A 21,770-nucleotide genomic window follows, 5' to 3' on the forward strand; every position below is an offset into this window, starting at 1 on the left:
AGTACAGACATACATTAGGTATTCAGTTGCTCTCATGATTATAATTTTTATAATCATAAAATTTTACCCTATGGGGTAGGTCCAGATAAGAAATCTAACCTGTGGGGAGTTTATGTGGTTTTCCTAATAGCCAATGAGGTTTGGGAAGAGACCTTTGGAAGAGAAAGGGAGCTATGCCTATGATTTACTTAATCTGTGTTACAGCTGTACCCTAAGAGATGCCCATACTTGGTAGGAAACTGGCTGTGTATCAGTATTAATGTATTTATACGTTAAAGCAAGCACAAAGATGTTTAACACTGTAAAAATAAGACCTATTTATTTATGTATGTATTTACATATATAAACATAATAAGTGCATTACATTCTAATAGGACAAAAAAGTAATGAAGTGACCTCCGCTCCCGCTCTCTCTAGCCTGCAGATACATGCTGACTCTCTATTGCTGAATTCCTTACGGATTTCCCCCTCTCTGTCCTTCCAGCCACCCACTTGCTCATTAAGGACTCAAGTCCAGAACACCTGGCTTTGCTGCTTTGTAGCTGCGTGCCCTTGAATAACTTGTTTCTCCTTTCCAAGCCTCAGTTCCCTCATCTGTAAAATGGGAATGAAAATAATAGTACACAGCTTATAGGGCTGTTGTGAGGATTAAATGAGTTACTATATATAAAGTGCTTGCAACAGTGCTTGGCACATAGTTAGCTCTATATGAGAGTTGTTACCAGAGCTAATGCACTTCTAAGGGCTAAGGGCAGCATGAAAAGTCAAAGAACAGAAGGAGGAACCTCCTTTGTTCCTCTCCCCCATTAATCCCCACCACACATGCATGCACATCAGGGCTCCCCTCTATAAGCAGTTGGCTCAAGAAGACTGTGCCAGTGCTCCTGTGAGATGCAGTGGCCGTTGGATGCATCTGGTCCTCAGTACCTGGGATAGCCTTCTACAGGGACTGGGCCTCAGGCAGTCAGGCCAGCTTTCTGCAGCTGGCTTCCTGACAAATGTCTTTAAATGCTATTCTGACACAGTTGATGCAAGATGACAGCACAGCTAAATGGGCCACATTAACTCGGATCTTGACTCAGAGTTAGCTTCTCAGTAAAATGGGAGATCTCTGTTCTCTCGGCCGCATCTTCGGATCTCACACCAGCCATGGGCTAGCACTGCCTGGTAACCTGTCTGCCTGCCTATCCACAGAGACAAAAAAGGCCAGAGGGTTTGCAAGATCAGGAGCTGAATGAACCCAGAGGACTGTGTGCTCTCGGGTTCCACCCCAGCGGCTTCCTTTGAGCCCAGTTCCCCACACTGATAAAGCAGAAGAGGTTTGCTCATACCAGGAGGAGCGTGGAGGGGCTGCCTGGGTTTCTGGTTCCTGCCTTCCTCATCTCCAGAGCCTCCAGCAGTCACTGGGGGAGGTCTGGAGGTGGGAGTGGGGGGTGGGGGGAAGGAGGAAGGGAAAATATAAGGAGAAGAAAAGAAGAAAAGAGGAGGAGTAGAGCTGAGCCATAAGCTGAGAGAAGGCACGTGTGTTTGCAGATGCCATTATGTAAGTGTGTGTGGTAGAAAAAGTAATAATAGCCACCATTTATTAGGAAGTCTCTTATTTGGGTTTATCAGACCTGAAATAGAATATGTGACTCTCCCCCCTGTCACTCTCCCACACACCCCTCCCCAAACTTACTTAATTCCCTCGTCTTCTCCATCTCAGGAAACAGAACGGGCTGCCAGCTTGCTTGGGACAAAGCCTTGCTCTTAAGCATCACACACCCAATCCATAAGCAACTCCTTTGAAGTGTACCCTGAATCGGACCCGTCTCGCCATCTCCACTGCCCCTGCCCTGGTCCAGACCACTACTGTCCCTCTGCCTGGCCTCCCCACTTTCATTCATGCTTGGTAGACACAGCAGCCAGAGGGATCTTTTAAAATCCTAATCAGATCATGAAACTCTCTCATTCAAATCCCTCTAAAGGCTTCCCACTGTGCTTAGAGCCAAACCCAAGTCTTCTCAGGGCTGCTGAGGCCCCTCCGTGCTCTGAGCCTGGAGCCCTCTGCAGCTTAATTTCCTACCGCTGTCTCCTCACCCGGTCTGCACGGCCTCACCAGCCTTTTGTACTCTGATGTAAGCCAACACTGTATTCTGATGTTTTTCAAACACAAAGTTGAAAGAATTTTACAGTGAACATGCATATGCCTGCCACCTAAGTCCTACATTAACAGCTTACTGTATTAGCTTTATCACCTATCTATCCATCCTTTTATCTATCCATCCGTCCATCTATCCATCTGCCCATCTTATTTTTTTAATCAACTTTAAAGTTGCAGACATCAGTACATTTTACCTCTAAACACCACAGCATAAGCATTCATAGAGGCTTCTTGATGCTTTTAAAACATGCCAAACCTTTTCTGCCACTAGGCCTTTGCACTGGTTATTATTGCCTCTCCTTGCAATGCCTTCTCTCAGACATTTGCATTCTTTCACATTCCACAAATATTTATTGACCATTGTGTGCCATTTCCTAATTTCATTCAGGTCTGTACTCAAATTTCATTGCCTTAGCAAGGCCCTTCCTGACCACTCTCAACTACCAAAGTACCAAATGTCAAACCGCTAACAGTTTCCCTTGCTTTCTTCTTCTTCATAGCACTTAGCACAATCTGAACTTGTGTGTGTGTGTGTGTGTGTGTGTGTGTGTGCGCGCGCGTGCACGTGCACACACGTATGTGCACATGTTATTTTCAAACCTGTTTGTTGTAGATCCTTCCTACGAGAATGCGAACTCGATTAGGACAGGGATTTTTATTTTATAACCTGCAATTTTCCCACTTGTAGAACAGTTCCCTGGGATGAGTTGACACTTGATATTACTTTGCATGAACAAAGTAAGCTTTTAGCATGTGTTAAGTGTTTTACTTACATTATCACATTTACTCCCCACAAGAATATGTGCAGTACTATCCTCATTTTACAGATGGGGAAACTGAGGCTGAGTTGAAATGATGTGTGACAGGTGGATCAGAAGACTTAACACTGCTAAGATGGCAATACTCCCCAACTGGTCTACACACTGAATCCCGATTAGAATCCCAGCTGATTTCTCTATAGAAATTGACAAGCTGACTCTAAAATTCATATGGAATTGCAAAGAACCCATAATAGCCACAAAAAAAATCTTGAAGAAGAAGAAGAAAATTAGAGGATTCACACTTTCCGATCTCAAAACGTACTACAAAGTAACAGTAATCAAGACAGTGTGATGCTGGCACAAGGATAGACATATAGTTCAGTGGACTAGAACTAGAGGTCCAGGAGGAAAGCCCTGCATCTATGGTCAACTGATTTTTGTAGAAGGGAGCCAAGATCATTCAATGAGGGAAAGAATAATCTTTAAAACGAATGGTGGTGGGACGAATGGATAGCGACACACAAAGAAGGAGTGGAGTTGGACCACTACCTCACGCCATATACAAAAATTAACTCAAAATGGATTATCTAAACGTAAGACCTAAAACCTAAAACTCTTGAAAGAAAACATAGGGTACATCTTCATGATTTTGGATTTGCTGAGGATTCTCAGATGTAACACCAAAACATGAGCAACCAGAAGGAAAAAAAAAAACAAAAACAGATGAATTAGACTTCATCAAAATCAGAAAACTTTTGTGCTTCAGAGAACACCATCAAGAAAGTGAAAAGGCCCATGTTTCAAACAGAACATGTTTGAAAATCATATAGCTGATAAGGAACTTATATCTAGAATATATAAAGAGCGCTTACAACTCAATAATAAAAAAACAAATAACCAAATTTTGAAATGGGCAGAGGATCTGAAGACACATTTCTCCAAGGAAGATATACAACTGACAAGCACATGAGGAGAGGCTCAGCCTCAGTAGTCATGAGAGAATTCAAATTAAAACCTCGATGAGATACCATTTCACACCCACTAGGATGGCGAGAATTGACAAGTCAGAGAATTATAAGTGTTGACAAAGATCACACACTGCTTGTGGTGATATAAAATGGAATAGTCATTTTGGAAAGCACTCTGGCAAGTTCCTTAAATGACTAAATGTAGAGCTATCCAGTTCCACTCCTAGGTGTATACCCAAGAAAAATAAAAACATATGTTTGCACAAAAGTTGTACACAAATGTTTATGACAGCATTATTCATAACAGCCAAAAAGTGGAAACAACCCAAATGTCCGTCAACTGACAAAAAGAGAAACAAAATGTGGTCTACCCATATAATGGGACATTATTCAGCCACAAAAAGGAATAAATTCCAGACACCTGCAACAATAGAATGACCCTGGAAAACACTGTGCTCAATGAAACACTGTGGCCCAGACACAAGGGCCACATATGGCATGATTCCACCGACACAAAATGTCCAGAAGAGACAAATCCATAGAGACAGAAAGTAGATTAGTGGTTGCTTTTGGCAGCGAAGGTAAGAAATGATGGCTAGGGGGCTTGGGGTTTCTTTCTGTGGTGATAAAAACTGACTGTGGTCATTGCTGCATGTATCTGTGACTACATTTAGTGCCGCTGAATGGTATACTTTAAAGGGAAGAATTGTATGGTATGTGGATTATATCTCAATAAATGGTTAAAATAAAAGAGGAAGGGAGAGTCCTCCTTAGGTTCTGGGTCTAAGCCACGTGGTACGGGACAGCTGACCATCTCTGCACTAGGGCTTAGGAACACTAGCCAAGTTAGCAATGAAGGAGCTGATGGTCTCTTTTTCTGTTGTTCTTTATTTCTTCCAGATGGGTGACCATAATTCAGGCAGAATCGGGCATTTGTGTGGTAACTGATGGTGACACCATTTTAATGCTGTCAAAACCTCACCTAATACCCACAATGTGCATGAATCTCTAAACGTCACGCCAGATGAAAGAAGCCAGATCAAAAGACACTATTCTGCACAATTCCATTTATATGAAGTTCTGGACCAGGCAAAACTAACTTATGATGAAAAAATTTTTCAGGTCAGTGGTTGCTTCTTGGGCTTTGGGAGTAAGGGACTGAGCAGGAAAATGCATGAAGGAACTTTCTAGGGTGTTGGAAATGTTCTGTATGCTGGTGGGGGTTTGAGTTACACAAGTTCTTGCATCTGTAAAAACTCAGGGAATGATGCACTTAAGATTTATACATTTCAGTGTATGGAATTTTACTTGAAAAATAGGACCATAAACGATGCTGACCCCTGTTGTGTGCAGCATTGCATGCTAACATCTTTGGAGGGAGACTGTACTGATGGCTGTAATTCACTTTGAAATGTATTAAAATAAGACGGATTGATAGATACACAATAAAACAAATATAACAAAATGGTAACAATTGTAGAAACTAGGTGACAGGTATTATATAAAACTTCCTTCCACTTTTATGTACGCTTGGCCTTTTTAAAAATTATTATTATTAAAGGAAATATCATGAACTGCAAGCAAATCGAAATCTTACCCTGATTTCTAGTAGATGCCTAGAATAATCTGATGAAAACCATGCACCTCTTCTCAGAGGCACACATTCCAAAAGAAATGAAATTTTGCCCGTAATAGATTTCCTAAAGCCCATTTATGGACACCCAATACATCCAAAGAGCTAACGGCTTAATGGCTTTCCAGATGTAGATGGAGGGCAAGGAGTGGAAGTCAACTGGGAGAATTTTAGGAAAGTATCAGTGAGAGAATAATGGTGCAGTTATAATTGAAAACTGACATATTGTAACTATATGATCATGTTTCTGTTACTGATTTTAGTAGTTTCTTTATCTGGCAGCCTAGTTCCTCATTTAGCATCCAATTAATAAAGATGCTATTGACAGGCTGCCTCAAAGTTTTCATTTGGCTTAGTTCTCACAATCAGGGGTTTTATTTTGAGAGAGAGAGAGAGAGAGAGAGAGAATATGCAACTGCGGGAGGGACAGAGAGGGAGAGACAGAGAGAGAGAGGGAGAGAGAATCCCAAGCAGGCTCCACGCTGTCAGCACAGAGATGATGCAGGATTCAAACCCACATGAGATCATGACCTGAACCAGAGTCAGACACTTAACCGACTGAGCCACCCAGGTGCCCCTGGACTCAGATTCTTGATCAGAATTAGAAAGGATTTATACTGAACACACAGTCTTAATGTTTCCTATCACCTAGTTGTCCCAGACACTGTGCTAAGCTTCTCTGCATATGTAAGCTCATTGTAACCTAGGTCACAATTCTCTTGTTACCATCATTCCCCTCTTACATGTCAGGAAACTGAGGTCTGAGGTTACATGGCTCGTCAAAGTTCACAGGGCCATGAAGGCCTCTCTCTGACTTTCAAATCCAGACTTCCTTTCTCAGAGTCTAGCACCCCCTCAACTGTTCCTGCAACTCAGTACTTGGGTGACCGATTTGGTTGGGGCAGGCTTGCACGTAAACATTTAGGAAATGCACTTAATTTTCCTCCAAAGGATGCTCCTGATTCAGCAGCCGCCACCATGACCACACAGGAAACAGTGAGAACCTGCAGGGAGCATGAACCTGGCTCTCCTGAAGCTGGCTGTTGACCTTCCAGGATGATCTTCCTGCCCTTGTCATTCTCAGAAACCAGCAGCCTGACAAGGAACAACAGAAAGGACCTTCTGGGGAAGCAGACGAGAAGCTGTCTCACCCCACTCCAGGGATACTGTGTGCCTCTACTCCGGGAGGAGTGAGGCAGCATTGTCTGAGGGGGTGCTCTTGGCGTGGGGTGGAGCCTGCTGGGAATGCCCTGTGGCTGCTGCCTGGCTGCCCAGCAAGACTGTTCTCTCTGTCCCTCCTCCTACCCAGTGCCCACAGCAGCCTTCCACCTCCCAGGCCGAGGGGCTGTGGGGAAATTCAGCATGCACAGGATGACTGGAAGTGACCTCAGCCCCCGGGAAGGTGGGCTGTGAGGGTCCTCACAAGGCACCTGACCCATCTCCTGTAGACACATCTTCTTCCACCAGCAGCATTCCCAACAGATCCTAATTCTGAAAAATCAGTCTACCTCATTGGATGAGAGATGTTTTCCCCCAGTGGAGGAAGAGAGACTGAGAGCAAGATCTAGAGCAAGAGGGAGCTACACACACACACACACACACACACACACACACACACACACACGCAGAAATAAAGCAACAGATGGACAGAACAAGAAGGGAGAGAGAGAGCCAGAGGTGGTAGGACAGGAGACAGAAAAGAAGGAAAGAGGAAAGCAAATCACTGCCAACATGCAGACAGTGGCAGCCTTCACATCTCCCCACAAAGGCTCTGCAGGACATTTCCCTCAGCTCAGGACGACTCTGGCCTCTGAGGATTCTGGCAGAGATGAACACTACACCTAGATTTGTTCTTCCACACCTGTGACTCAGGCCTGACCCGTGGGCTCCCTCCTGGGCCACAGTGATTGGTTTTTGGCTGGGCGTGTGACTCAAGGCAGTCCAATGAGACTCTACCCCAGGAGCTTTCTTGGAACCATGATGAAAAGGAAGCTCTTTTCCACTGGGACTTTGGGCAAAAGGACAATGAAAGCCTGGAAATGCTAAAGACCACCATGCAGGAAGATCCTGCTTGAGAATGAAGCCAACACAGAGGGAAGCAGAACAGGAAGATGGAGACAAAATCCTAAGACCAACTAAGCTCCTGGATCCAGCCGTGCCTGAAGCTATACCTAACCTGGGATTTTTCTGGTGTATGATCTGAGGCCTTTGATGCTTAAGTCACTTTGAGTTAGAGTATTTGTCATTAGCAAGTGTGACAGTCCTACCAGAATGTGAAAACTGCCCTATCAGTCTTGCCTCTTTCACCAGCTCCCAGAAACCACCCCTGAGTATGTACCAGCAATCCTGGCAAAAATGGTGGCCAACAGGGCCTGGGACTGTTCCAAAGGGAAACACAGAAGCCCAGAAGAAAGTCATTAAATAAGGAATAAAAAAAAAAAAGTAAAACCATCACCAGGAGAAAGGAGGGCTATGCTTGGTCTACATAGCATTGTGTTATGACTTTTGTGAGGCCCAAGCACTTTTGCTTCTTGTGTGGGTCCCTTCCTCCATTAAAAAAAAAGTTAAAAATTATATTTTACAATTGCATTGGTATAAAGATGAATACAATCCACGATGGATCATATTCCTTTTTTCTCATTATTTTAAATGAAACCAAAACATTTTCAGGGGTCCTTAAAAGTACCATGGGCCCTGGGCACTGTCTATTCTATCTAATGGATTCACTGGCACTGGGTCCGTATTATCCAGATTGCTTGTCTACACGGTCCAGTTTCCCCAACTTTCTTCTCCTTATCCTTATCTTTTCCTTCTCCTTATCCATCAGGTGGAAGGGTCCGATGAATCCCTCAAGCCCAGGCCAGCCTTTCCCTTTCTCCCTCCAACACTTCCCTGGGCTATCACTGCTCAGCTTCATCTTTGAGGCATCCCCACACTGGGGACACAGCTGTCATTGGGCGTAATTTCGTGTGTCATGGGGAGCTGCTCCCTATGTGTCAGGTAACGAGACTGGGAGCTCCTCTGTGACCCATGTGTCTTTCATTGAAGTACCTCAAGTCCTAGCACAGGCTGGATACAGAACACATCCCTGGTTGGGGAGAGACAGGGGACAAAGCATGCTTCCTACTTAGCAAACTCTCGTCACTTCGGATTTATATTCGGGCCAGGAAGGATACAGAAAGGGAGGAGACAGGCCAGTAGGAGTATGGTGAATGGAGGTGCACATGTGTCCGATGTCTTTCAGAGCCCCCCTCTATTCTAGAGGACAAGGTGCTGACTGGCAAGGCTGGAGGGGGTGTGCGGGCCAGCCGAGCCATTGGGCAGGCACGAGTCAGCGTGAGAGGCCCCAAGTGAGTTCCTTGGCCCCAGATTCCCCCTCACTCACCTTCGTCACTCGTGTGAGGCTCCGTGCCATTGTCATGGTCAACTTCATCGATAGTCCCTGGCTCACTATGTGGACTGTCACTGCAAAGAAACATGGGAAGGGGACTTGTTGGGCTTTGCACCCTCACACTGTCCTCAGCATCCCCTAAGTGCGAGCCAAGCCCACCTCTGCACTTGACCCAGGTCAGGCCCAGGCCTGCACCGTCCTGTCTTGTCCATCTGACCACCCATGGACACTCCTAACAGGAAACCACTCCCAGCCCCCTCAATGGAAAGCTATCCTGAATACCCTCCTCCAGCTTCCCCCAGCCCTGGAATTTGCTGGGCTATCAATTTCTAGGTGTTCTCTAAGACCCAGAGGGCACCATAAAACCCTGGCATTTATCCTCGGAAGGACCACGGGCCAGAACAGAAAGGAATTGTGGAGGTACCATGAGACATTCACCTAGCCTGGTTCTAGGTCTCACAGAGGAGGTGACACCCCGAGAGAGGTGGCGTGGGTCCACCTCACAAGGTGCTGGGTCCTCCGGGTGCCTCACGATGCTGTGTGCAAAATCCCAGACCAGTCCAGCTAGTGGAAGCAGGCTGGCAGCCATGATGGGCGTGGGAGTGGGTAGCCTGAATCCAGGCCTGTCAGACTTGGTCATTAATGCACTGGGACAATTTCGCCAGCCACTACCCCCTCACTAGACTATAAGCTTCTTCAGGCCAGGGTTTATTCACCTAGTCAGTTTTTTTTTTTAACTAAGTCATTGATGGAGTCCTAATATATGCCAGGCACTGTGGGAGGTAGGAGAGACGTATTGATGGGTAAGACTCTGCCCTTGTGGGCCAGAAAAGAAAACTGCTACAAGCTGAGATGTGTTATGTAGGAACAAATGAGCACAGACAAGAACGGCTGAGGGGACCTGCATAGGGTGGTCAGGGAAGGCTTCTTAGAGGAGGTGACATCTGCAGTGCCTTTTGAAAAAATATGAACTTCATTATGAAAATTCTCCATTGCCTCCTGGATAAGGTCCAGACTCTGCACAGTGGCTTGTTTAAGACCTTTCATAACCTGGCTCCTGCTGGCCTGTGGAGCCTCCACCCTCACCATTCACTTGGCACAAGCAACACTCTGGCCACATGGAACCACTTTCCATTTTACTGAAGGCTCCAAGCCCAGAACATTCCTTGCCCATGCCTCACCTGGCTGACTCCAGTTCATCCCACAGGTCTCAGTTAAGGTTCCTCCAGGAAGCCCTTCCTGACCTTGCTACATGGGCTCAAGGAGCCTCACTTCTGGAACTGCCTGTTTCTTCCCCCACTGGAGCTCCCTGCATCAGGGGTTAATCCTGCTCAGGTTGCATCCCTGCCCCCCTGCCCAGGGCCTGGCCCAGGACAGACACACAACACCCGTTTGTCCAACTGTTGAATGAATGAATGTTGTCCACTACAAGGAGACCCTCAGCCAAATCCCCCCTTTTGGCTTTGCAAATGTTTCCAATGTAATTAATAGTTTTTCTTTCTCATGAGACACAAATGGGACTGAGGCAAGTATGGTTATCGTATATTGTTCTTTGGTAGGTACAACCGATCTTTAGGACGCTTCCCAGAACACTAATTACACACATTGCAGCAAGAAAAGAGAACTAGGAATGGTTGCAAACGCTGCGTGAAAAGCTTCTCTTTGTCCAGAAAGTACGCTTGCTGGCTGTTTAATGTTTCTGTTAGAGAACAGGGACAGACCTGCTCCTGGAGCCTCACATAAAGGTTACTACAGAGCTATGATTACAAGACAGCGGGGCCCGTATCTCTATGGGGCGCAGGGTGGGAAACAAAGGGGCTGCAATGTCTCCCTTCTTTGAAGTGAATCAAGAGTTCAGAAATGCTTTGATAATCCAAAGACAAACCCCCCTGTAGGCACCTAGCTGAAAGCAGTGTGGGTAATACCTAAATATACAGCTGTGTGTTGTGCAGGAATGGGTATAAAGAATGAATAGGAACCCTTTGACTGGTCTCTGTCAGTTGGTGTTCTGAATCTCCTGTCCTTTCCACATTAAAAAAAAAAAATGCCCTATCTTTACCACATTTTAAGGTCTTAGTCTGGGGAAGGTGGCCAGCCCTGATTTTGATTAGGTTCTAAAATTTTTCTCCTAAGACCTCATGTAGCACCAGGTAAACAGAGGTACCTATCAACTGCTGACCTGGCCTGGAGCTCTCAAAGAATGTGAACTCACTTTGTCTGGAAAAGAGAAGTTGTTTCTCAAGAGGTGGAGGTGGGGATTATTATCCAGCCCCCTGCTGCCTCGGATGGGCTTAAGACACACCTGGCCGTTGACAGCTTAATATCTCCTAACTAATGTGATTAGCTCACCAGACCCAAGCCTCAGCAAGGGGATATACTTCTTGGATTTATGTTGGGACCCTTGGGAAAGAGAAGGTCTTTTTCCACTGGGGATGCTGAGAGAATGTTCTCTAAATCTGGAGTTACCATATGTCTTCCTGAAGCCACTAAGGAGAGGATGACTGAGAATGAAGCCAATGCAGAAGAAAGGAGAGCCAGGGGCTGGGGATTGCAGGACCAATTCCTGATAATAACAGTTGAACCCCTGAATCCAGCTATACCTGAAGTCATAATCCTAGACTTTTTAGTTAAGTAAAGAAAATCAATAAATTCCCACTTAGCTTAACCCAGTTTGAGTTGTAGTTCTGTCCCTTACAAACCAAGAGAGTCCTGGCTGATGCAACTATCTCTGGTATAAGGCTGCAGCAAAGCTCAAATGAGAAAATGCATATGAGAGTAAAGACTATAAAGCAGTAAGAAAATCAAAGGGTTTCTTACTGTTCCTGCTCAACAGCAAAAACGACAGTGATGATGATAATAATAATATTAAGAGGAATGGAATCTTACCAATATTCTTCCCCTCCAGCCATGCATTTTTCATACACAGGTCCCTCTAGCTCCCGGGGGCTGGGGAAGATGGCTTCATGATGAATGATGATGGTTTTGATGACTTCGTTGACGTGTGCCTGGCAGGACACAGGGTCCTGCCCATCAGGGATGTGCATGAGGGTGGGCCCGAAGCAGATGGCCAGGTTGTAGGGGTCCATCATGTTCTCGTCACTATACTGCGAGAGGCTACAAGAAAGGAGGTACTCACAAGTCACCTGAGAAAGGTGAATCTTCCCCCCCTTGTGGGTTCTTTCTTTTGAGGGCTCTACTCAAGTCCAGGAGGCTTCCATGTTCTGTTTTAGGAAGAGCTGCACCTGCAGAAGCCTCAGGACACCCCCTCCCAAAGGAGGCCAGGGCTGAGGCAAAGAGGGCCCCCCCCCCTTGGCCAGGCAACTCACTGGTTGAGGAAAGCGAAGAGGTATCTCATGACCACGATGACCACGCGGGGAAGGGTGATGAGGATTTGCTGGATCTGGTGCACCCTCTCAGCTGGGTTCTCCAGTTCTGTAACATAAAGGGGCTTTTTGGGGTGTCTTTCGTCCTCAGAGAGCCAAGTACAGCCCACATTTGCTCAGTCCACATGGTTCAAGGGGACTGATATGTGACCCTGACCTGGCCACTCAGAGCAAGAATGTGAGTCTACACGTTCCCTTTTATGAATGAAGCTAGTGTCAGCTGAGCTTCTGTCACCTGACACCTGTGAGTCCTGACACAGGCACGGACCATGTTTCTTTAACCCCTTTATGAACACCAGCTGCATGCATCACAGGCACGGCACAGAGTAGGCCAGAAATGAGTGTGGACTAAATAACCAACTCTAGAGCTATATATATTGGCCAAGAGGCCTGATAGATGCTTGTGATCTTATCTCTGACCCCCGTTTTCAGGTCAGTCCTAGGCAGAGACATTGGTATTTTTATCAGTCAGGCCAGGGGTGGGAGCAGCAAATTGGGCTTGGTAAAGAGAAGAGGTTTGTGGGCTCTGCCTTGTGGAGAGGGTGTGCAGAGGGAAAGCTGGTGCAGGGAGTGAGCCCCAGAGCTCTGATGTTTGTCTGCAGGGCTGGTGCACGAGCCTGTGCCAGATTCTTTCTCAGGAAACATGTTTTTCTCACAGCCCCTCTCTCCAACCTCCACATTCTGTCAGCGTGTTCCTTTTAAAACGCAACCTCCCTTGGGGTGCCTGGGTGGCTCAGTCGGTTAACCGTCCGGCTCTAGGTTTCGGCTCAGGTTATGATCTCACGGTTCGTGAGTTCAAGCCCTGCATCGGGCTTTTCACTGACAGTGCAGCGCCTGCTTGGGATTCTCTCTCTCTCTCTCTCTCTCTCTCTCTCTCTGCCCCTGCTCATGCACTCTCTCTCAAAATAAATAAATAAACTTTACAAAAGACGCAACTTCTCTTGTTTCTCCTCTGTATCCCAGGCCCTTCACCGTAGGGCTTCAACCAACTTTGCCTGCCTCACTGCTTAGCTGCTGCCCCTTCCTCGAGTATCTGAAGATGATACAGAGCCATGTTTCTCAAATGACGTGGTAGTGCACACTTCTGGACATTTACAAATCTATGAGGCATTCTTTGGGGTTGTCACAGTGACTGGAGGGCACTACTGGCATTTCGGATCCAGGGGCCAAGGCGTCAAGTGTCCTCAGTGCATGGAACACACAACAAGGCACCGCACTACCCTAAATGCCAATACTGCCCCCACCGAGAAACTGTGCCAGGCTGCCTCATCCACCATCTTCCTCTCACAGAGGGCCTTTGTGCCCCTGGGCCTTTGTACGCACTGGTGGTCTCTCGACTCTGCCCAGCACACTGCAGCCTACCTTTGAAGTCTGGCACTGAGAAGCCTTGCCCAAGCCTCCCGCAGAACTAAAAGTTCTTGGACCTTCAGTGATTCCATTGCCCTTTATAGAGGCTGCTCCATGGGCTCAGCTTCAGTCATCACTGCCCTAGTACCATCTCCACTTATTACATTTTTTTCTTAAATATATTTATTCATAAAGGAAAGTTTACCTCCCTCTGTAAATGAGAAACCAGGAACGCTTGCTATAATTAGGAGGTAACATAAATATAGATACAATGAAAGCAAAACAATGGTACTAAATTATAGGTTGTCAGTGTATTCTACAAACATTTCTGAGGCGGAGGCCCCATCTCTCTGTTTAGGAGGGAGATAGACCTCTGAAATTTTTCTCCTTGAAGTAACCACAGGATTTGGCAGGGAAATCAGAAGGGATTTTTTTTTTTTTTTTTTTGCGGTGTGATTCGAGGTGTGATCCCAGGTATGTGATGTCATGAGCTTGCGCTAGAGGTCAACAACCTTGTCTGCTCAGGTGATCTGCTCAGGAAATAGATTAATGGGGCTTCCGGAAACGCTAGCTGAGCACATGACATGGGGCTCAGACAGGGTTGGGCTTCTGTGGCCTGGAATTTCTCCCTTTTCTTTTTCTTTTTTTCCTCTTTTTTTGAGGGAGGGAGAGGGAGGGAGAGAGGGAGGGAGGGAGAGGGAGAGAGAACGCATACCCATGCAAGCAGGGGAGGAGTAGAGGGAGAGAGGAGTGAGAGAATCTTAAGCAGGCTCCATGCCCAGTGCAGAGCCCAACTCGGCTCAATCTCACGACTGAGCCGAAATCAAGGATTGGATGCTCAACTGACTGAGCCACCCAGGTGCCCCCATGGCCTGGAATTTCTGAGGGTGATTTGGAGCTTGAAGTGGATCTGGAAAGATGAGCAGTAGGTAGTGTGGAGGGTAGAAGGGCAGAGGAAGGGTCTTTTATACCAGGCAGGTAAGAAGCTTGAAGCCTCCAACCCCCAGCGGCCCTTTCCTGGCTGCAAATCTCTCAGAGCATTGTGAGAAGCATCCCTAATAACACTGGGTGTGGGGCAATTTTCTGTAAATCAATTAAAGAGTTTATTCTAAAATACTAAGATTTCCATATTATAATATTAAAAGGTTTATTTTTAGAAACTCCCAAAATGTTGCCTTAGGTTTGGCCATCTTATAGTCAAGGTGCCTTTACTTCAGGCCTCTAGATTGGGCTCTTGCCTTCATCCACAGAAATACCTGTGAAAGAGAACTCTGATGGCTTGTAACATTGGAAGAAGCCCACAGTCAACTTATTTTCACCATTTTTCTTGTCTGTCATATTGCTGACCTGACTCCCAAATCCTCTATGGCTCCCCATTACCCAATGGGAAAAGCTCCAGATCCTTGCAAGGTCTCTCCTCTCTTGCTCTATTTTACCCTTCCAGCCTCTTGCACCATGCACTGGCTGGGACACCCTCCTGCTGGTCCCATTGGTCTGTGTGTCCTCAAACTCTTCCCAGGATACTCTGGGTAGGCTTCTCCTAAAGCAAAACCAAGTCTCCCTCTGCCTCTTCTCTTCTAAGCGCCATTCATACCCAGGGTTGTACCATGCCATTTTCCATTATACATCATCCTGTTATCTCTACAGCTAGGTTTTAAGTTCTATGAGAACAAGGACCATACTGCTTCTTTCAGTATCCCTCCTTCCTACATAATGATGAGCCCATCATACAACTTCAATAAAGATATGCCATGGAATTGATCATTCCACCATTCCACCTGGGAAATACTTACTAATAGTAGATATCAAATCTTGAAACCTTTCCTTAGGAAAGAGTGGATTTTCCAGTCCTCGGAAATACAGTTTTAAAACACCAGCGACTGAATTGATATCTCGTTCATTTTGATCATCCACAAGGGGGTCTTCACCTGAGAAGAAACAGGAGATGGTGATTCAGCTTGGTAAAGAGACAGGAAATGTGCAGATGGCAGGAGGGATGGCCTGCCCCAGCAGTTCTCCCTGTAACTGATTTTGAAAATGTTCAAATATATGGAAATACTGTAAAACTGAAATACTGAACATCCATCACCCTTCACTCACACTCATTAACTTACACTCATCTTTTGCCATGTTTGCTTTCTGTCTTTACTTGTATTTATTATTGCTCAATGATTTGAGAGTGTTTTGTAGACATCATAGCACATCACTGCTAAATACTTGAACACATTTCTCCCAATAAGGATATTCTCCTACATAACCCCATAACATCATCACATCTAAGAAAAAATTAACAATAGTTCCAAAACACCATCTTCCATACATTCAAACATTCTCAATTGTCCCATGTCTTTCATAGCTTTTTTCAAAAGCTAAGATCTGATCAATAGTCCCATAATTCATTTGGTTGTTATGATTCCTTAGTCTTATGTTTATTTTATTTATTTATTCTTTTTTTAGAGAGGGGAGGGGCAGAGGGAGAAGGAGAGAGAGAATCTTAGGCAGGCTCCATTCCCAGCATGGACACAGGGCTTGATCTCATGACCACGAAATCATGACCTGAGCCAAAATGAAGAGTCAGACACTTAACCAACTAAGCCACCCAGATGCCCCCAACTTAGTCTTTTGAACGTAAAAGACACCCCAACATTTTTTTATCATAGTTCGTTTTTTACAATATTGCCTCTTCTGAAGAGTCCAGGCCAGTTGCCTTATAGAATGCCTCCCACCTTGGATTTCTCTGATTGTCTCCTCAAAAATAGATTTAAGTTAAACATTTGTGGCAACAATAGTACATGGGTCATGTTGTAGACACCTTATTGTATCTGGAGGCACATAATGTCAGCCCGTCTTGCTACTGGTGTTGCTAAGTGTGATCAATGGATTAAGGGGACAACCTCCAGATCTCTGCACTGCAAAGGTTTATTTTCCCCTTTGTAATAGTAAGTATAGAATATAAACTATTTTTGAAAAAAACAAGTGATGTATGTGCATGTCATTGTGCTCAACATGTTTCACCCAATGCTTTTAACATCCACTGATGATTTTTGCCTAAATCAATTAGTATCCTAGGTTGCAAAATGGTGATTTTCTAATTCTGTCATTCCTTCTACATTTATTAGCTGGCATTCTGCCATAAAGAAAAGGTTTCCCCATGCCTCCCTCACTCTTCCTCTTCTTATTGTTATTATTTAGCATCTTTAAGGGATTGTTTTTATCATTTCTAATTCAGCGTGTCATAATCCATTATCATCACTAGTCTTTGGGATGCTCAGATTGTCTCCAATTTTTCCAGGGACAAAAGTTCTTTATATATGACCTCCACTGAGCACTTCCTTGCTTTCTGGCACAAAAGATGTCCATGGATCACCTTGTACTTTCCTTGACCCAGATCTGGAATCAAACATTGCTCCAAGGAGATCTGTTTGCTTTTTGTAGGGAATGGTATTTAGAAACCAGGATATAAGTTCCAGGTGTGCTCATTGGCACAGGAGTGCTATAAAGAGCTTCTAAACCTTTTCAGTGGATACAGCAAGAATACACATTAATTCTTTTATGAGTTCACATAGTTATTTCCAATTCATATTTCAGATACAAGATTTTCTTTACCTTCATGTATTTTATATTTGGATTTCATTTTTCTTAGTGAAAATCTTGGTTCTGAATAACATTAATATTGTATCTGCCTTATTCTATAATATATGTAACAGTTTAGAAATTTTAATAGTAATATCACCACCATTAAATTTAAGATTTCTTCTCAGGGGCTTTGTTTGGGGGGGGGTGGATTTAATTCTAAGAATGTATCCCATTAAAGATATATGGTCAGAAGACAGAAGGTAGATTAGTGTTTGCCTACAGTGGTGGACTAGGATTTAGGGGATAAGGGAGTGACTACAAATGGGTAGAAGGTTCCTTTTGGGGATGATGAAAAATTTCTGATATTGGATTATGGTGATGTTCACACATCTCTGTAAATATACTAGAAACCACTGAATTGTGCACTTTAAAAATGGGTGAGCTTTATGGTATCTAACTCAATAAAGCTGTTAAAAATGTATGACCTGAGCATATGTTCAAAAGTTACTCTCTGTGTGATAATCAATTTGATACACAGCTTGTTTCTACTTATATTCAATTTTAGGTTTTTTTTTTTTTTTGGAAATCCTTTTTTAAAAAAATTGCAGTTTTGAAAATATAAAGCATTTAAATTGTCCAAAAGTCAAAAACAGGTAAAAAGTTGCATGCAGACAAGCCCTACTCTTATCCTTCTCCCCTCCACACCTCACATTTGACCATTGTCGTTAGTTTCTGGTTTGCCCTGTTAAGCAAAAAGCATACATATGAATTTTTTATTTCCCTTCACTTTTTCCGCAAATGTTAGTATACAATACTGCTACATACACTTGTTTCTTTGCTTCACAATAAACACTAGAAATCCCTCCATATCAGTGCACAGAGATCTTCCTGGTTCTTCTTCTTTTTTTTAAATGGCTGCAAAGTACTCTTTCGTGGATCAACCATAATTTGGTCAACCAATCTCCCGTGGACTGACAATCTTTCACTATTACAAATATTACTTCAACAAATAACCTTGTGCATGTGTTTTGGTATTTGTAAAGATGTCTCTGGCGAGGTCCTAGAAGTGGGGTTGTGGGTCTAAGTGTACATACATACATAGTTTCATTAGATAGAGACAAATTTTCCCCCCACCTGGGGCTGCATCATTCTATACTCCCACGTGGCAACATAGGAGAACGCTTCTTTTCCACAGTCCTGCCCATGGAATGCTGTCAATCTTTCAAATTTTTGCCACCTGGACAGGGGTAAATGATATTTCAGGAGGGCAGCACTTTCCTGTTTAATCAAGGGCTGCTCGGCTAGATCCCCCGGAGTTTCCATGGGAGGAGATGAAAGGAAGCACAGAGCAATCTAACTGCTCTCTGAAGGTGCTGACAGATGTCTGCCCGACGGGCTTTTCCTCCTTCTCCCAGAACAGCCCACAGACTGTTCTAAGACTGGCAAGCAGTGAGGAGCAGAGCAGGAAACTCATACTTGGATCTCTTTACTCCACCTCCGTAGGAAAAGAATGCATGTCACTGCCAGGGACTCTGCTAGCCCCAACATGCTTTAGTGCAAATTAGAGAGGGCCCCCTACTTCCTTCCTGAGCCAGGTCTTGTGGCTTACAGAGCACGAACCACAGTTCAGCTCCCACCTGCCCTCCTTGCCTGAGCACCCTTGTGTAGTGCCCAGCCTGAATGACTGTATATGGTGGCAGAGACACTGATGTTCCATAGGTCAACCTCTCCGATATCCCCACAGGAGGAGAGGAGAATTCCTTGTGGGGAAGGAAGAGAGAAAACATAACAAATCATTGTGTATACTGACAAAGCACTTCTGGAGTGAGAAACGCACTTGCACATGTGATCTCTCTTAATCCTGACAACAGCACTGCAAGGCAGTAAGGAAGGCATGGTTCCAACACCACTAATCTCCCGCAAGAGAGCTGAGAGCCCAACAAGCAAAACGATTTGCCCACATTCACACAGTCGAAACAGACACTGGCAGCCCCCGGGTCTCGTAATGCCTGGGAGATGTTCTTCCTTTTACCCCTGGTTTTCAAACCTATCTGTCTGCTTGCAGACCTATCTTCCTCTCTCCCTCCCTCCTTCCTTAAGAGAATGCTAGGGGCACCTGGGTGGCTCGGTCGGTTAAGCGTCCGACTTCATCTCAGGTCATGATCTCACGGTTTGAGGGTTCAAGCCTCGCATCAGGCTCTGTACTGACAGCCTGGAGCCTGCTTCAGATTCTGTGTCTCCCTCTCTCTCTGTCCCTCCCCTGCTCACACTCTGTCTCTCAAGGATGAATAAACGTTAAAAAAAAAAAAAAAAGTAAAACCCTAACCTTTTCATTTTCTTTTCAAGAAAAAACTTTCTCTGAATGCCCAGCATATAAAACAAAGCTGTCTTAGGGGTGCCTGGGTGGCTCAGTCGAAGCATCTGATTCTTCATTTTGGCTCAGGTCATGATCTCACGGTTTGTGAGACTGAGCCCCATGTCCGTCGGGCTGTGCACTCATAGTGCTGAACCTGCTTGGGATTCTCTCTCTCCCCCTCTCTCTGCCCCTCCTCCACTCATGCTCTCTCTCTCAAAAATATATACACTTAGGGGCGCCTGGGTGGCGCAGTCGGTTAAGCGTCCGACTTCACCCAGGTCACGATCTCGCGGTCCGTGAGTTCGAGCCCCGCGTCGGGCTCTGGGCTGATGGCTCGGAGCCTGGAGCCTGCTTCCCATTCTGTGTCTCCCTCTCTCTCTGCCCCTCCCCCGTTCATGCTCTGTCTCTCTCTGTCCCAAAAATAAATAAAAAACATTGAAAAAAAATATATATACACTTAAAAAAATAAAAATAAATAAAACAAAGCTGTCTTAGTTGAATTGGGAGGAGAGGTCCACACCTCCCTCCTAAGCCCCCTCTGTTCCTGTAACAGCCCTTGAGGCCCCTTTGGAGAACCAGGAGTTCAAATTAGCTGTTTCCCTATTATTTACCACATATTACTTTTGGGGTCTCATGATTCAAAAGCACATGGATTTTTTTCCCCATATTGCATGTTAGCGACCCTTGTCATGCACAATTAACACATGGACTTTATATATACACACATACGTGTACATATGTACACACACACACACACAATTTGCTCTTCCTCTCCCTCCCAGAAGGCCATAAAAGGAAGCATCCAAATATTCTCTCCTCCTGGCTTAGGCCTTTGGCTTTCTACAAGGTGAGTCAATTTTGGTTCCAGAAATGACTGCAATTCCAGAGTTCAGGATGAACAGGATGGTTCATGGGAATGATGGCCTCCTCTGGGAGGAGAATTACAGCTAAAATTCTGGGCAAGTCTGAGAGAAAGCTGTGTTCATGCTTGGCTAGCTAATCTCCTGGGGATGGGAGAATTATTACCCAACAGACCTGCCTGCGGCACACTCTCAGCCGGGTCACCAGGGCATTGCCGGGGACTTTACGGCAGGGCTGTACCCAAGGCAGAGTGCACACAGCGTGTGCTTACAGGCTCTAAGGAAACGTGCTGCCAGACCAGGGGCACGGCAGGAAGCTTGCAGATGGTTTCTTGCACAAGGGCAGTTCTCGGTGGCCACAGGTCTTCCCAAGCCCGTTCTGAGGCTCAACATGATGACCCCTCCCAGCCATCTATAGGTCACAATCCTCTCCCTGGGGCAGGAGACAGATCTCTGAAGGGCCAGATGTCAAACATGTCAGACCCTCCATGCCATGACTTCAGTCTCTAATCCAAACCCTATCCTGATCTGCACAGGGTGAAAGGGCCATTGACTCCCCTTCCCACCAACCCACCAAATAAGGAGAGACCACTGGCAACTCTCTCATAGTTACGTGCAAAGGGGACAGTGGGTTGGTTTGTGGGGGAAAAACAGAGTTTGCCCAGGAAAACTGGCCCGAGAGACAAGAGGCCAGTGTGGCTCTCTTTGTGGCAGGACAACTGCTTTCCTGCCTTTTTGCGATGTTTCCTCTTCATTTTGCCAGGTTACAGAAAGATCTCAAAACTTGACCAATGAATTTAAGGTTTGCTGACAGCAAAAAATCACATCATTAGGGATGCCCGGGTGGCTCAGTAGGTTAAGTGTCTGACTTTGGCTCAGGTCATGATCTAAAGGTTCATGGGTGCAAGCCCCACGTCAGGTTCTGTGCTGACAGCTCAGAGCCTAGAGCCTAAGGATTCTGTGTCTCCCTCTCTCTCTGCCCCTCCCCTGCTCGTGTTCTCTCTCCCTCTCTCTCTCTCTCTCAAAAATAAATAAACATTTTTTAAAAATCCCATCATTATCATCATCATCTCAACTAAAACCCTGGCTGACTCATGTCAGAAGAAAAAGAAAGTGGGTTTAGGAATAATGACCCAAGAATGAATTTCCTACATATTGCAATTTTTCAGAATCTTAAAGAAAACAGATCTGTGCTCCTTTGAACAGCCTCATACAAGGAACACGGGCAGAAACTTCACCCAAGAGAGAAAGAAGGGGGCCAAGAAAGAAAAGGACCCAAATCTTAAACAAATGGCAAAGGACAGGCACCCTGCAGGGACTGAGGGAGGTACATTTTAACAAATAAAAGGAAG

At 45.2% G+C, this 21,770-nt stretch overlaps 1 protein-coding gene across 7 annotated transcripts in view; it reads right to left on the reverse strand.

The window, feature by feature from the left end:
* SRGAP3 (SLIT-ROBO Rho GTPase activating protein 3) overlaps positions 1-21,770 on the reverse strand; it is a 263,049-nt gene that overhangs the window by 14,613 nt on the left and 226,666 nt on the right. For 6 of the 7 annotated variants that reach the window (XM_019824938.3, XM_019824937.3, XM_011280178.4 and 3 more), the window contains 4 exons: positions 15,420-15,554; positions 12,223-12,328; positions 11,783-12,010; positions 8,891-8,970 (listed from right to left, as the gene is read on the reverse strand). In XM_019824938.3, coding sequence (XP_019680497.1) covers positions 8,891-8,970; positions 11,783-12,010; positions 12,223-12,328; positions 15,420-15,554 — 549 coding nt within the window. Of the gene's footprint in view, positions 1-8,890; positions 8,971-11,782; positions 12,011-12,222; positions 12,329-15,419; positions 15,555-21,770 lie in introns of those variants that run through there. The other variant, XR_006593951.1, reaches the window with a different exon arrangement.

This window comes from Felis catus, chromosome A2 (assembly GCF_018350175.1).
Source record: "Felis catus isolate Fca126 chromosome A2, F.catus_Fca126_mat1.0, whole genome shotgun sequence".
In the NCBI taxonomy this organism is placed as follows: domain Eukaryota; kingdom Metazoa; phylum Chordata; class Mammalia; order Carnivora; family Felidae; genus Felis; species Felis catus.